The sequence below is a fragment of the Molossus molossus genome, unplaced genomic scaffold (assembly GCF_014108415.1).
Source record: "Molossus molossus isolate mMolMol1 unplaced genomic scaffold, mMolMol1.p scaffold_m16_p_18, whole genome shotgun sequence".
NCBI classification, from domain to species: Eukaryota; Metazoa; Chordata; class Mammalia; order Chiroptera; family Molossidae; genus Molossus; species Molossus molossus.
In genome coordinates this window covers 57,507,498-57,523,620 of record NW_023425353.1, presented here as the reverse complement: position 1 = coordinate 57,523,620, position 16,123 = coordinate 57,507,498, and the positions used below count along the sequence as shown (strand labels likewise).

Below are 16,123 nucleotides of genomic sequence, written 5' to 3'. Positions count from 1 at the left end.
TGCCCCTAGCGGGAACTGAACCTGGGTCTCTTCAGACCGCAGGCCGATGCTCTAACCGCTGAGCCAAACTGGCCAGGGCTCTGCTATGACTTTTTGGGGCAGGATAATTCTTTGTGGTGGTGGGCTGTTCTGCGTGTATTAGGATGTTTAACAGCATCCTTGGCCTCTTCCCATTAGACTACAGTAGCATTCCCCAGTTTTGAAAATAAAAAATGTCTCTAGACATTGCCAGAATGTCTCGGAGGGTAAAATCATTGAGATCCACTGATGTAGGCCTAATATTTCAGGAGTTGAGATAGCTGAATACTATAGTCTCAGTAAAGTACCCTTCTCCTCATCACCTGGTTTTCCTATTTGTGGTTAGGCTGTGATCAGGGGTATGATTTGAAGGGAGGAAAAGGCTGAGATACTATGTCTTTATACTTTCCCTTTCCTCCACCAGGGGAGAGCAGTTAGAAGTCAGGGCTGGTCAGAGCTTTTAGAAAAGGACCCAACAAGAGGGACACTTTCTTGATGCCCCTCATACCCAGAAGCCTTTGCCTGGTTAGTTTCATACCTAAAAAGTCATACTTTTTATCAAGTATTAGTTACTTCCATGGTGAGAGAGGGTGCTGATAAATTATTCTCCCTTTGTTCGATGTGCAGAAGTCTGATGCTATCAGTGTGCTCTCGGAATGCAGCACCATTGATCTGCCAGATCCCTTTAAGCGGGTACCTGAAATGGTTCCCCAGAAGGAACCAGAGAGATGTTTTCCCAAAGGTAAGTGGCAGTACTCCTGCATCCAATTCACAGAATATTTGGGTGGGATTCTGTTATTCTTTGAAGCTCTATGGTTTTGATATATGCCTTCTTTCTACTTCTACTGGAGACAAAAGTAAAGAGAGGTCAGCCATGGGTTCTTGGGGTCATTATCAGGTTGAGGCAAAGGGGAATTCAAGATATTCTTGATTTGGGTAGGCTCAGCTTACAGAGACTAACAACTGGGTAGAAACTCCAGAAAACTTTTCTAGAAAGCCCGCTGAGCCAATACGTCTGCCACTTTGCATAGTCCCCAGTATATGGATTGTCCGGATATACTCAAGTTATAGACCAAGAGAACATGATTATAAGTTTAGGGTTGACTAGAACCTCTGCCAGGCCTCCGCTTGGGCCTCGAGATTCTTTTCTGGAAACAGGATATAGCATTGTAGTTAAAAGCTTCACCTCTGGAGCCAGACTTGCCTGAGCGCAAATTCTGGCCTCTCCATTTACTAGCTTGTAACTTGTTTAATTTCATTAATCTCTCTGTGCCTCATTTATAAAATGGGTTTAATAATAGTACCTGCTGCAAGGGGTTGTTGTGGGTATGAAATGAACAAATGTAAATCACTTAGAAGAGTGTCCGGCACATAATAAGTAAATGCAGCACTTCTTGGTTCCTCTAGTGGATGTAGCGGTTCCTTCCTATGAGCTTTCGTTATCTCCTGTTTATTGAAGGGAATTTATTTGTGTCTGTCTCCCCTACAAGGTTCTTAAAAACAAAAGCAGTAACTTAATCAATATTGTATCTCTACTATGATTAGATTTAATCTGGTCCAGATTAAAATAAATAACGTAACAAGTGAATAAATGAATTTAAAAATTAAAAATTTCTCCATAAGTTTGAGACTAGACTAGGTTCAGAAGGAACACTAAGAGTGGGTTTTAAGCTCTGGCCAGTTTGGCTCAGCGGTTAGAGTGTCGGCCTGCAGTCCCGAGAGACCCAGATTCGGTTCCCACGAAGGGCACGCACCTCGGTTGCAGTTTGTCCTCGGCCCTGGTTGGGTCGTGCAGGTGGCAACCACTCGATGTGTCCCTTTCGCATCGATGTGTGTGTGTCTCTCTCTCCCTCCTACTTTATCTGAACAAAAATGGGAAGGTGTCCTCGGGTGAGGATTGAAAAAAAAAAAGAATGGGTTTTAAACTCATTCCAGGTTGTTAGACAGCTCTAAAGTCACTCATAGGGTCAGAGGTCAGGCTAGGGATAGATTACTATTCTCTTGGCTTACATTTGGACTGGTCCTTGAGGTGTGCACAGTTGTCAGCAGTGGAGGTGGAGGTGAAAGGAAGAGAGACAGGTATTCTAGAGGAAGGGAAGAGTGGGATAAGAGAAGCAGACTTTTAGGAAAAGTAATTTATTGATGTTTTGAAAGACGGAGGGAGATAAGGGACAGACTGAGGAGACCTCACAGTGATTTAGGAAGATGATGAGAAAAGGAGTGGAATGTTGTAATCACCATGAAATAAGCATCCACTGAATTTAGGAGAGGAGGAAACAAGGTGAAAAGGGTGATATGATTCATGCTGAAGACTTGTGTGTGTTGGAACCAAATGCTCAGGTATTTGTAAGTATTTTGACAATTGATCAAACTCTTCCATGGGGGGTTGACAAAGCCTGTGTCCATCCCTGCCCCATTCCTTACAGTCCTTAGGACACTGTTTACTATTATGAAAAACATTGCTGCATAACAAACAACCACAAAACCTTAGTAGCATACAGTAATAAACATGATTCAGCTCATGCAGTTTGGTTGTCTCTGCTGATCTTGGCTGGCTTTATTCATGTAAGTGGTGCTGACTGGAGTCAGCTGATTTAGCCTGGGTTTAATGTGCAGCTTGGCTTCATGCAACATGTCTATCCTCCTCCTGGAACCAGTGAGCTGGCCTGAATATACCTTTCTTATGGAGATGGTGCAGGAGAGCAGGGGGAAACATGCAAGTCTTCTTAAGGTCTAGGCTCAGAACTGGCTCACTCTGCTCTATTGACCACATCAAGTCACATAGCTAAGCCCAGATTCAAAGGGTTGGAAAAAGACTCCACCTATTTAGTGGGAGGAATTGCAAAATCACATAGCAAGGGGGGCACGTGTATAGGGAGGGGTGAAGAGCTGGGCTAGGAATGCACTTTACTACAGACACTAACGACAGTGCTACTGCTCGCTCCTTGCAGGCCTGTGTTGCTGCTTCCCATGCTGCGCTGTGAACAAGAGAAAGTCCCCCTGGATCACTTGGTGGAACTTGCGGAAAACCTGCTACCAAATGGTGAAACACAGCTGGTTTGAGAGCTTTATTATCTTTGTGATTCTGCTGAGCAGTGGGGCATTGGTAAATTATCTTATCTTGTGGGGATATTGGGGAGCAAGGCAGCTGGGGGAGCTGCATTCTGACTTCACCCCTCATGGGGTTGTGAATGTGGGGAGCATAGCAGAAGTGCTGGTTCCCCTTGGTGGTAGGATTTTGCATAACAAATTCTGGAGTCAAGCTCAAAGTGGGAAATCCCCAAGCCAAGAGCACTTTACCTATAGGGAAGCAGGACCCAAACCAGCACAGTAAGATGGTTCCTGAAGTCTGGCCCTAGACCCCAGGTCTGTATATTATTCTCGAAGGATTTCTAGACATTTTCACTGTATGCTAACTGTTTCCTCCTTTAGACAGCAGTGCTCCTACCCTCTCTTTTCCCGAAGACCATAATGTTGCTTTCTAAAAGGTAAAATGTTACGAGAAGACTACAGGGACCAGGTTAGGATATAATAAATTGCCTTGGTGTTTTCCATCACTTATAATCCCTTGAGAGGGGAGACAGAGAGCTACTGCTTTGTGTGCACACCTTCCAGACGAGGTGTGGTGTGTCCCAGTCAGGTCTTGAAAACACTGAATCCATCAGCCTCCATAGCCATATAGTCATAAACTCCTGCCTGCCTTCTCTCCTCACCTTTTAGTCCTTTTGCCCCCACTTCACCTCCCCTTTGCTCCTATCACCTCTCTTGCTCTTTCTGTCTCTCTCTCTCCTTCTATCTTGTGTCTCCAAATGATGTAATATAGAACTAAATTTTCTTACTATATGATATGTCAAGTGAATGGAGCCTTGGGTTCCTCCTTTTGGATTTAGAGTCACAAATATTTTGCAGTAAGCTGCTAGCAAATTGAAGAGGACAAGGAAACATCTGGCTTCTTTACTCCTGCCTTTCTGGTTAGAGCTTTTCACCTGTGGGATCTCCAGGTGGAAGGAGATGAGCACATACTGGGGCCTATCAGAAGCTATTACCAACAGACATCCTCATTCAACTACTTAGTGCAATGTAAATTATTCCTTAAACAAAAAAACAGATCTCTCTAAAACTATCCAAGAGAACATCCATGGTTAATTTATTTTCTACCACTTACACATTGAAACTCCTTTTTAAAAAATTTATCTTTATTGTTGAAAGTATTACAAGTGTCCCTCCTTTTCCCCCCGTTGACACCCTCTCTCCCCATTCCTGCCCCTTCCCCCACCTTCACTGCACTATTGTCTGTGTCCATGGGTTATGCTTATATGTATATCAGTTCTTTGATTTATCTCTTCCTGCCTCTCCACCCTCTTCCCTCTGAGGTTTGTCAGTCTATTCCCTACTTCCATGTCTCTGGCTCTATCTTGTTCACCAGCTTATTTTGTTCATTGTATTCCACAAATAAGTGAGATCATGTGATACTTGTCTTTCTCCGACTGGCTTATTTCACTTACCATAATACTCCCCAGGTCCCTTCATGTCATCTCAAAGGGTAAGAGATCTTTCTTTCCTGTAGCTGCATAGTATTCCATTATATAAATGTACCACAGCATTTTTATTGATTCATCTACTGCTGGGCACTTGGCTTGTTTCCAGATCTTAGCTATTGTAAATAGTGCCACTGTGAACATAAGGGTGCATAAATTCCATGATTAATTTTTTTTTTTTTTTTATTCTCACCCGAGGACATTTTTCCATTTTTTGTTCAGGTAGAGTGGGAGGGTGAGAGAGGAACAGAGAGAGAGAGAGAAACATCGATGTGAAAGGAACACATCGAGTGGCTGCCACCCGCACAACCGACCAGGGCTGGGGACAAACTGCAACCGAGGTACATGCCCTTAGCGGGAACCGAACCCGGGTCTCTCAGGACCGCAGGCCGACGCTCTAACCGCTGAACCAAACCGGCCAGAGCTCCATGATTAATTTTTATTGGTAGTCCTTGGACTTCGGTTTTCTGTAGTCTTCTTGTGATTACAATCTCACTGGCTGTCTACTCTTATTCAAGTGGTAGGGGGTTTTCATTTACTCCACAAATGGTACTAGCCCGGTGCTAGTCAGTGGGAAAGCAGTGGTGTTGTCAAAAGGCCATGGACACATGCCCCATGGCACCATACGAGAAAACTTATAATCAGAGAAGTAGCAGAGGGAACACAGTCCTCCTATTTCTCATCTTCCTTCAGCTGAGTTAAGTGTAGGCTGGGCAGATCTAGACTGAACACACAATGCAGAGGGTTCCAGGAGAGGGACCCAGGCCCGGTTTCACTATACATATTTGTAGAGAAATAGAGAAAAGAAACATCTCGTTGATTGCCAATGTCTACAATGTATGGACCAGCAGCCTTATTTACCACATGGAAGCTTGTTAAAAATGCAGAGTCTTGCCCTGGCTGGTGTGGCTCAGCGGTCAGAGCATCAGCCTGCAGGACAAAGGGTCTCCAGTTCAATTCTCGGTTAAAGGCATTTGCCTGGGATTTTAGGTTCGATCCTGGCCAGTTGCGGTCATGCAGGAGGCAACCAATCGATATCTCTCTCTCTCTCTGTCTCTCTCCCCTCCTCCCTCCCTCTTTTTCTACCCTCCCTTCCACTCTATCTAAAATTCAATGGAAAAATAGCCTTTGGTGAGGATTAATAAAAACAAACTAAAAAAGCAGAGTCTTGCTCTGCTGGTGTGGCTCAGTGGATTGAGCATTATACCGTAGACTGAGAGGTCCTGGTTTGATTCCTGGTTGGGGTGCGTGCCCAGGTTGTGGGCTCAATCCCCAGTGGGGGGCATGCCGATCGATCGATGTTTCTCACATCAATGTTCCTAGTTCTCTCCCTTCCTCTCTCTCTCTAAAAAAATGTTTTTTGTTTTGTTTTTTTTTTGGAGAGAGAGATAGAAACATCAGTGTGAGAGAGAAACATTGATTGGCCATCTCCTGCACACCCCCCACTGGGGATGGAACCTGCAACCCGGGCATGTGCCCTGACCAGAAATCGAACTGGGACCTCTCAGTCCGCAGGACAACACTCAGTCCACTGAGCCACACCAGCTGGGCAATAAAAACTTTTTTTTTTTAAAGCAGAGTCTTGAGCTCACCCCAGACCTGACCCCAGGCCTGCTAAATGATAACCTAAGTGATTTGGGGCTCACTAGAGTTTGAGAAGCTCTGGTTTGGAAACTATGTAATAAGGGGAGCTCCTGGGTTAGTAATGGCCTCATCATAATGTGAGGGCCTCCAAAGAGCAGCTGCTGATTATCAGCTTGCCCTCTTTGCACTAACTCAACCCTGCTTAGCCAGCTTGTTGCCAAGCTTCCAAATGAGAAAGAAAATGAGCTTCCAATGCCATTCAGATTTGTCTCTCTGCAAGAGGCAAACACATGGACAAGTCCCTGACTTCTAGGAGCTTAGAGTTCAGTAGAAAAGACAGATGGTGTCCGGCCATTATAGACCAGGACCATAGTGATACACTCAGAGAAGCAGTGGGTGACATGGGGCCATGTAGGGTGGCAGTTAACCCAGTCTCAGTGGAAGAAGGATAGTTTCCTATAGAAAAGCTCAGCTAATCTGAGATCTCAGGGCTGACAAGGAGCTGATGAGGCAGAGGCAGAAGCAGAGATGGAGGCCCTTCTCTATTCAAGCCTACTTAGGAGCTGGAAGTGAGACTTCCTCTTCTGCATTCTTTCCCCCAGGCCATGGCGCTGTGGGAATACCTAAATCCCCAACAGCAGGGCTGCTTTCTTTTCTCACCTTCTGTGTTTGCCCAAATGTCCTGGCAGGGTTAGTGTCAGGCCCCTTCTCTCCTTCTTTTCATCCTCAGTAGCTCTGCAAAGCCCCAAAGGACAGTGTATCCTTGTTCTACAGACCCCGAAGAAGCACACGCACACTTTGGGTGAAGGAAATGTTTGTATGTAGCATGAACAAGGGTCTCTCTGAAAGCTAGGATGTCTCGCTTTCATAGTCACACTTAATGAATGTTTAATATTCAAAGTAGTTTACACTGGGAGCTCTAGCCCATAGCTTCTTGAACTTTTGCATGTCGTGGTGCACATACAAAATGATCATGGGTAGGGAAAACTGGGGCACATACATAGTGCTATTTGTGGTAAGAGATGATGGGCCTCAGGGTAGGCCAGATCTCAAATGTGCACTAAAGAGTTTGGATTTGATGTTATAAGTAACAGAGAGCCACTGAACAGAGCCACTAAGGTAACTAGGAGGATAAAAGAGATGGTGTGTGTGCCACTGGGGGGTTCTAGAAAAGGTGGCAGGATATTGTTGGCAAGAGTTGAAAGAGTAAGTAAGATCAGGAAAAGGGGTGGTGATTTGTTAGAAAGATATATGTATATTCCAGGGACCAGTGAAGAGCGCCTGGGGAGCATGTTGGTGACAGAACTCTAGAAATAGGGTTGTTTTTCTTCCAGTTTTACTTGAGGAATTGGTTCCATTGGAAAAATTCAGCCTTAATACATGTTGAGCAAAACTTCATCACCAAGAGAAATACTAATTTGTTTAAATAATGAAGGAACATAAAAAGCAAAGTCAGCAAGGAGATCTGTGCAAATACTCAACTTGGCCTATGACTGTGTTTTATCATTTCAGATATTTGAAGATATTAACCTTCCTAAAAGACCCAATGTCCAAGCATTACTTAATTGTACTGACCATATTTTCACATACATTTTTATCCTGGAGATGGGTCTGAAATGGGTGGCCTTTGGCTTTCCGAAGTATTTCACCAGTGTCTGGTGCTGGCTTGATTTCGTCATTGTGATTGTAAGTTTACCGTCTCAGTGTCCACGCGGGCATGAGTAGGAGATGGGCGTTGGGGAGGGTATCATATGGGAGGTGCTTTTTCTCTGTGCCTTTCCACAACAGCTTTCTTCACAGAACTTGTAAGTCATTGCCATTTGTCTATCAGCAGTCCTGCCTTTCCAGGTCCCATTCCTCAGACACTGCACTTCACATGCTCAGCACCCCAACCGGACCCATGACGGCAGTCATCCACTTCAGTCCATCAACACTGCTATGGCTGATGTATACCTGGAATAGCATTGAGTATCCTCAATTTTCTCTTTCCTTGCAACTTCTCATTTCTTTTCAAGACTTCTCAAAGCAGGTCAGCATCCAATAGACAAGGCTGGTCTCCATCTTGATTGCTAAGCAACAGAAGAAGCTTATTCACATATGCTCCTTCATTTAATCTGCACAACAGTGCTCTGAATTAAGCCAAGTAATACATCACTAGTTACAGACAAGTAAACCTGAAGCTCAGGATCGGCAGCTTGTTTCAGGGGGAACTGGGATTCCCACCTCGGTCTGTGTTATGCTGAGGCCAATAACACGACGGGTGGATCACATTTTCTGAGTGCTCTCTCTGTGCCAGGCACTCTCTCTGTGCCAGGCATGCTGCCGTGAGCTTCGCATGTACTCTCTCTTTTATTTATTTAAAAAAATTTTTTTTATTGATTTTAGAGAGAGAGGAAGGGAGAGGGAGAGATAGAAACATTGATGAGAGAGAACATTGATTTTCTGCCTCCTGCATGCCCCCCATTGGGGATTGGGCCCACAACCTGGGCATGTGCCCTGACCAGGAATTGAACCGGCGACCTTTTGGTGCATGGGTGGACACTCAACCACTGAGCCACATGGGCCGGGCTGCACTCTCTCTTTTAGCTACCACAGCCACGCAGGGTCATAGGGGCACTATTATTTTTCCCACATTCATACGAAGAGACTGAGTTATTTTGCCTAGACAGAAGTGGTAAAGGTGAGACTCAAACCTAGAAGTCTCACTTAAAAGCCCTTGATTTTAATATTCATATTTCTTTGACCGTGAGCTAATTGGTTCGATTTCGTCCATGCTGTTTGAAGAAGTAGATATGACAAATGCGTGAGCATGAGCTGTGGAGTCAGCATCCCCCCACTGGAGAACCATAATGCTGTGGGTGGACACAGCAGGTCACATAGTTCAGGCATTTCAGAAAGGCCTCAGTGTCAGCAGACCTCACGCAGGAGCTTCCACATGTTCGTCATGTCGATCTTGGTCAGCGTCCAGAGCACAGATCTGCACCCATCATCTTACCAGACCGTAGTGAAGAATCCGTAAGACAGTGGGCAGATTACTTGTGTCTCCATTCTAGGGAGCAGGGTTTACTGGCCTAAACTTAGAAGACTGGTCCTACAGCTACCTGTCCGCTTTCTTTCTGTATAACCTTGAGCAAAATGCTTAAGGTTTTGACATAAGTTTTCAAGTGGATAAAAATGAGTGTGGACTATAAATTGCCCAAATTTGACCAGATGCAAAATGGAAAACATAAATCTAACAATAATCACTTAAAATATCAAAACAGTAATCTAATGTCACACTGTTTAAAAAAAAAAAAAAAAAAAAAGGGCACCAGGCTCAGGCTCAGATGGTTTTACAAACTAGTTTTACCAAACTTCCAAGGAGCAGTGCTATAGACTGAATGTTTACCCCCCACCCCCACCCACCATATGTTGAAGTTGAATCCCCAGTGTGTTGGTATTTGGAGCTGATTAGGACATGAGGGCAGAGCCCTCACAAATGGGGTTGGTGATCTTATCAAAGAGACCCTACAGAACGTCCTCACAGTGAGGATGAAGGAGAAGACACAGTGAGAAGACCAAGACAACCGCTGTGAACCAGGAAGGTGGCCCTCAAGCAGACTCTGACTGCCAGTGTCTGACCTTGGCTCTCCCGGCCTCTCGACTGTGAGAAGTAAAGTTCTGTTATTTATAAGCCACCCAGGCTAAGGTATTCTGTCATAGCAGCCTGAACTGACTAAGATGAGCAGTTAACCCCAACCTTATTCAAATTGTTACCAAAAAATAGAAAAAGAGGGGAGGCTTGAAAAGTTATTTAATGAGATAAGCATAACCTGATAACAAAATGAATGAAATAAAAATAAGTAGAATAAGAAAAGAAATAACCTTATAATATAGATCTTCATAAATCCCAGAGAAAGCACACAATAAGTGTGGTCCACTATTGCTCTCATATTAGCCTTAGCATCAGACAGACCAAGGTCTGATTCCCAATTCCACCTGAAACAAGTTGCTGAGCCTCTGATTTCAGGTTTCCTTGTCTGTACCGTGATAGGTGACATAATGCTGCTTAATCCAGAACAGGAGTGTGCAAATTAAGTGAGAGAAAGTGAGTGAATAATCCTTTGATGTTGCTTGTGAATCAAGATTATCCAAAATAATTTTGAAGTAGAAAACTGCAACACAACTATACACATACCATATATATATATCAAAATGAAAAGCTTTTGTTTTTCTATTCAACAATACCATAATTATAGTTAAAGACAGGCCAGAGCCTGGAGACAGTTTTTGCTTCATACATAACAGATAATTATTATCCACAGTGTATAAAAACCCCTACAGCTCAACAACAGCAAGACAACCTGGTGTAAGAATGGAAGAAGGATGCAACCAGGCAATCACAGAAATGGAAGTTGAATTACTAACAAATGTGTGAAGAAACACGTACTTGTTCTAGCACCTGGTAGCACCGAAGAGCATTGAGAGACTGCTTTATATTCATCAGATTGACAAACATTTTCAAGTTGAATAATTAATACTGAGAAAGGTATAGGAAAATGGAATCTCAAATCACTGCTAACAATTTAATTGGTTTCAGTCATTGGGGGAGGGGGAGTGTTGCTTATTTATAATTAAGTAAAATACAAATGAATAAGTTGCAGTTCAGAAATACCACTTCTAGTTATACATCTAAGGAAAACAGTGTATATACCCAGGTGCACACATCTGTTCAGTTTGCTGTTGTTCATAATAGCAAAGAAATGGAAGTGACCTAGATCTTCACCAAGGGGAATGGATTTATAAAATCTTCCACAGAAGTCAAAAGAAGCCAACTGTAAGAATACATATCAACATGATGAATTTCAAAAATATAATGCAGAGTGATAAATGCAAATTAGGTAGAAAAAAAATAAGGTGAAACTAGCAGAAGATTTTCACCCTGAAGAACACCACAGAAAGAACGGGGATGTTTTCTGTGTGCGTGTGTCATCAGTGTCTCCCAATCTGGTAGAACAGAGGTTCCAGGTGAAAAGGCATACAATGTCCCTCTAGGGACACTTTCTCCCCCAGTGATGACAGTCATTTGGCACAGCCAAAGAGCTGCTAAGTTTTGCCATTCTTTCTCTTTGGCTAGGAACCAGGTAGAAGTATTTGGGGAAAAACTGCTTAAGTAACTCTCCCAACAAGCAATGCTGTTACAAACAAAAGAACAAGTGACAAGCCTGTTAAACAAACACACACACACTATAAACAAAAACAATTTGAATTGATGGTGATTTTTTAAAAAATGGATTACAGATCTTAAAATCTGGTTACTCTGTTATATTAACTCAATATCTCTTAATTTGCAAATATTTTACTACTACAGTGACATTGGCAGGGTTAGTGGGTGTGTTTTAGCTGATGGTGAACGTTGCATCCATTTGTCAGGAGCCTTGTGATTTACTTCCTCACTTGCTGAGCGGCTGGCTTCCCAGTGAAGCCTCGGAAGGCTCCGCACAGCCAGTAAGGACGGCTGGAGATCGGTATGGAGTCTCTTCAACTTAAACTCAGCGTATCTCTGAAGTCTGCATTGAGTCCATTCAAAGAGCTTTCTGATCCTTAGTCCTGTACTGTTAGAAAAGCAAATTGGATTTAATTCCCCAAAAAGGAGTTATGTGAGTGAGGGGAAATATTATCAAACAAATAACGTATTATTTCTTTGTAACTTTTTAGTTAGATATTATTACAAACTGACAGAAAAGTTGCAAGAACTAGTATAAAGAATCCCTTCTTCTCTTTCCCCAGATTCACCGACTATTGACATTTTACCCCATCTGCTTTGTCATTTTCTCTTATTTTTTTCCTAAACTGCTTGAGATCAAGTTGCAGGCACCACACGCCTTTACCCCTCAACATTTTAGTGTGTGTTTCTAAGAACAAGGATACTGTCTCACATAGTCACCGTACAATTATGATAGTTAGAAAATTTAACATGATCCAATAATAAAACACCCATTTTCAAATTTTGCCAATTGTTACAACAAAGTCCGTTATAGCTAATTTTCTCTACCCACCCATCACCATCTTCCCCCTGCCACAATAGCCCATGCCAATCCAGTATCCAGTCGAGGACCCGACATGACATATTATTGACATGTCTCTGGTTTTCTTGAATTCACAACAGTTCCGCAGCCTTTCTTTGTCTTTCATCAAACAAATGATGTGAATGCATCGTTCTCACATGCATGGACTCTAACTTTGCCAGACAAAGAGAAAAGCCTCTCCATCTGTCCTCCCCTCCCCAGCAGTGTTTGTGTCTGGATAATCCACCTTGCCTCTCAGAATGAGGGCTCTCAACCCCACGTTGGCTTCTCTGGGCATCCAGTCAGGGGCACTACCTGTGGCTTCTCTTCCCACCAGGTGTCTGTGACCACTCTCATTGAATTAAAGAGCTTGAAATCCTTCCGGACTCTGCGAGCGCTGAGGCCCCTGCGAGCTCTGTCCCAGTTCGAAGGAATGAAGGTACGTCCTTCCGGTGCACGGAGGCACATTCTTCAGCCAGCAGGGGCGGATGGAGCTTTTCTCCCTGGGCTGAGTGGGCTTCCCTTAAACTGCCAAGCTTTCCCTGGACTCCTTCCTATCCAGCCCCCTGCTTAGAATTTGAGAAATGGAGAAAAGCCTAAGATAAAGTCACCATCCTAAAAGAGTTTCTGTGACAGCTGACATGGACTTTGGCTTCCCTTCAATCCTAAGGCAAGTGTCCCATGTCTGTAACACCATCATCAGAGGACACTTCTCAAGAGGTCCTCAGGGCAACAGAAAGGACTCATTACCTATGGGGCTGAGAGCAGGGCTTGTCATGGGGCGGGGGAGGGGGGGCAAGTAAAGATGGAGCTGTAAGGGATCCAGCCCTCCACATCAAGCCCATCCTGGAACCACCCGAAGCTTGAAGAGTCTCACACATCTATTATGTTTTTCTTCTTCTTTTTTTTTAAGGTGGTAGTTAATGCTCTCATAGGTGCCATACCTGCCATTCTGAATGTGTTGCTTGTCTGCCTCATTTTCTGGCTTATATTTTGTATCCTGGGAGTAAACTTGTTTTCTGGAAGATTTGGAAAATGCATCACTACTGATACAACAAATAATGTGATAGAAGTGTTAAATGCCACCTTCATTGTAAACCACAGTCACTGTGTGAGTGAAAATCTCACCTGGGACAACCTGAAAGTGAACTTCGACAATGTGGGAATGGCTTACCTCGCCCTGCTGCAGGTGGTAGGTGTGACCGGCATGCTCCCACTCTTAGGGCAGTGCTCAGTTATTTCTCAACTAATAGAATGCAGCGATTCCCTTGAGATAATGAAATCAAATCCAAGCTTCTCATGGGGGAGCCAGTGTCCTCTGGAATTACTTTCCACTAAGCATCTCCAACTTTATTGTCTACTGAGCCTCAACCTTCAAGTGATGCCCCTGTAAGGGTCCATCCATCTCACCCTGCCATGTGTGGCTCCTTGCTCTTCAGAGCTCCAGGCAGAGAGGAGAGGAGCCGCAGAGGCCCAGCCCTACCATTAGTAACAGTTCCCTGTTGTAAGTCAGTCCCAGGTCGAACACAGTTGCCAGGTTTCGGACAGACAGTTCAGACAGGTGTGGCATAGGAAGAAGCCTGTTTAAGGCTCTTTCCAGCACTTGGCCCATAGCTTCTCTAACAATTTCTAAGGTAGAAATTTCTTTTATTTTTAAACTTTTTTGCAAATCAAGAAGAAGAAAAAAATCCAAGACACCCATCCTTGAATTCCCTTCTACTGTTCTTTTATTTGGACATTCTGTTCAGGAAGGATGAGGCCTCACCTTACATACATCTGCCCACTGGCCTTGCTTTCTTTTGCATGGCACCTATCTGTTGATGTCAAGTCTATAATTGTGTTTATGTTTATCTAATTTTTCTTGCAGGCAACATTTAAGGGCTGGACAGATATTATGTATGCAGCTGTTGATTCCAGGGGGGTGAGTTTGTGTTCCCCCATGTTCCAGAGTGCTGGGGTCAAATCAGGGATACTATTACTACATCTTCACATGCTCCAAAGTCCAGTCCTCCTATAGTGGCCAAGGAGAAACCATCCATGTAGGAGATGAAGCCAGAAACAACAACAGAATCACAGGATGCCTTGATTTTTTTTCTCTCTCACCCTTTCTCCAAATGAGTGGATAGGCAGAAACCATTTTTCAAAGGGTACTTGCTCTTGACTATGGGCAAACCTTAAGATTGGACTAGATCTAAGCAAGACAGCTCCTCTCATGGCTTCAAGCTCCCCCAAGACTAAAGAGGTTTCTGGTGATTGTCAACCATTGAATTCTAGTTAAATAAAGAGTGATCATGGATTCCCAAAGTTAGAATACTCAGAGATCTAGTTTACTTCTGTTTTGCAGTTGGAAGATTAAGGTTGAATCAAGAATGGAATCAGCATTGCTTACTTTTTGCTATAATCATATGCATGTGTATTGTTTTGTTTGAGAATCTTTGGAGTTGATGTTGGGCACATAGTAGGTATTCGATACAGTGAGCTGGTAGTAGCAATGGCGGTACTGTGAATAGTGTTATAGGAGTAGTAGAAGAAATTTATAACCAAGGGAATGTTTTAAAATATTAATGTGCTCATTTTTTTTATCTGTGTATATGACTTTCACCCTAGTTTGCCTTGAGCATCCATCTGCCTTGAGGTGGAGCTGGGGGATGGGGAAGAAATCTTATGCAGATGCATGATAGGGAAGGTGTGTGCTTACATATGTGGGTAGACGTGTGTGGAGGGGTACACCTGCCCTGATGCTGGTCCTGGGACATTCTGGTTGGTATGTGTTGGCTTCTAGCATGATGGCTCTTGTCTGTGTAGCCACAGAACATCCTGCTGGTTTCAAATATTGAAGTTACAATGGTTAAACCACGGGCATTTCTCCCCACTCAACTCCTGCCCTCAGATACTGACTCACTGTCATATTCTCCACATGGCCTCCTGGCCCAGCAGTCTACTCCATTTCTTACTATGAATCTCATTAGGGCAAGCCCATGGCTGTCAACCCCGTGTCCAAATCACATGAGAACTGAGAAAGGTTTGAGAGACCTCTCTCTGCCTGATTATGCTACCCCAGCCTCTGATGCTTTTGGTCACACCTTGAGCTGGGGGAGCTTGTGTGTAATTCATTTGTGTCCATTCTGGAGCTTGATTGATTGATTGATTGATTCATTCATTCATTCACTCATTCACGGTATGCTACACGTCACAAGGTATGCCAGCACTGGAGATTCGAGAGTAAAAGGACACAAGCATAGACTGAATACAGTGGGGCTCTGAATGAAGGGTGTGATTATTCAAGAAAAGTCGGTGGTCAGTCACCTCTGACTATGGTGACTGTTCCCATCCTCTGGCGGCCTCGCCTTCAGTCTGGCTCCCTCCCACTGCATGGTACCCCGGGGCTAGGGGAAACTGAGGGCTCCCTGCAGGCGCCATGGCTGTCCAGAGTGGGTCGAGGCGTTAATGCTGCGGAGAAGCACTTGGTCTTCTAGATAAGTCAGCTAATATGGCTCATATTCCTCTCTAGTTACTGTTTTCTTCTCTCATTTCACAAATTTCTAGAAGGAAGAACAGCCAAAATATGAGGCAAACAAATACATGTACCTTTACTTTGTAGTTTTTATCATCTTTGGCTCATTCTTCACTCTGAATCTCTTTATTGGTGTTATAATTGATAACTTCAACCAACAGCAGAAAAAGATAAGTATCGGGGTTGTCCTCATTTGGTGTTTATTTCCCTTCTCCAAAGCACTTGAATGAAACATGATGCTGGTCTAGACTGTTGTGCAAAGTAGCCTTTATCATCAGCATGGGGATAAAGAGGGAACCACCTGGAAAAGATGCTTGAGGATGTGGCTGAAAAGGGACTACAAACAGCTGGGTTTAATAAACCATTGTTTTCCTCTCCATTCTACCCTTTAACACAAAGGACACTGTTGAACCCTAATAAAA

At 43.7% G+C, this 16,123-nt stretch overlaps 1 protein-coding gene across 1 annotated transcript in view; it reads left to right on the top strand.

Annotated features, from left to right (window-relative positions):
* Positions 1–16,123, top strand: part of SCN11A (sodium voltage-gated channel alpha subunit 11) — a 76,359-nt gene that overhangs the window by 48,727 nt on the left and 11,509 nt on the right. Inside the window, exons 17-23 of the mRNA XM_036266499.1 lie at positions 646–760; positions 2,970–3,124; positions 7,653–7,826; positions 12,525–12,626; positions 13,101–13,379; positions 14,055–14,108; positions 15,734–15,875. Of these exons, the coding sequence (XP_036122392.1) occupies positions 646–760; positions 2,970–3,124; positions 7,653–7,826; positions 12,525–12,626; positions 13,101–13,379; positions 14,055–14,108; positions 15,734–15,875 (1,021 nt within the window). The remainder of the gene's footprint in view (positions 1–645; positions 761–2,969; positions 3,125–7,652; positions 7,827–12,524; positions 12,627–13,100; positions 13,380–14,054; positions 14,109–15,733; positions 15,876–16,123) is intronic.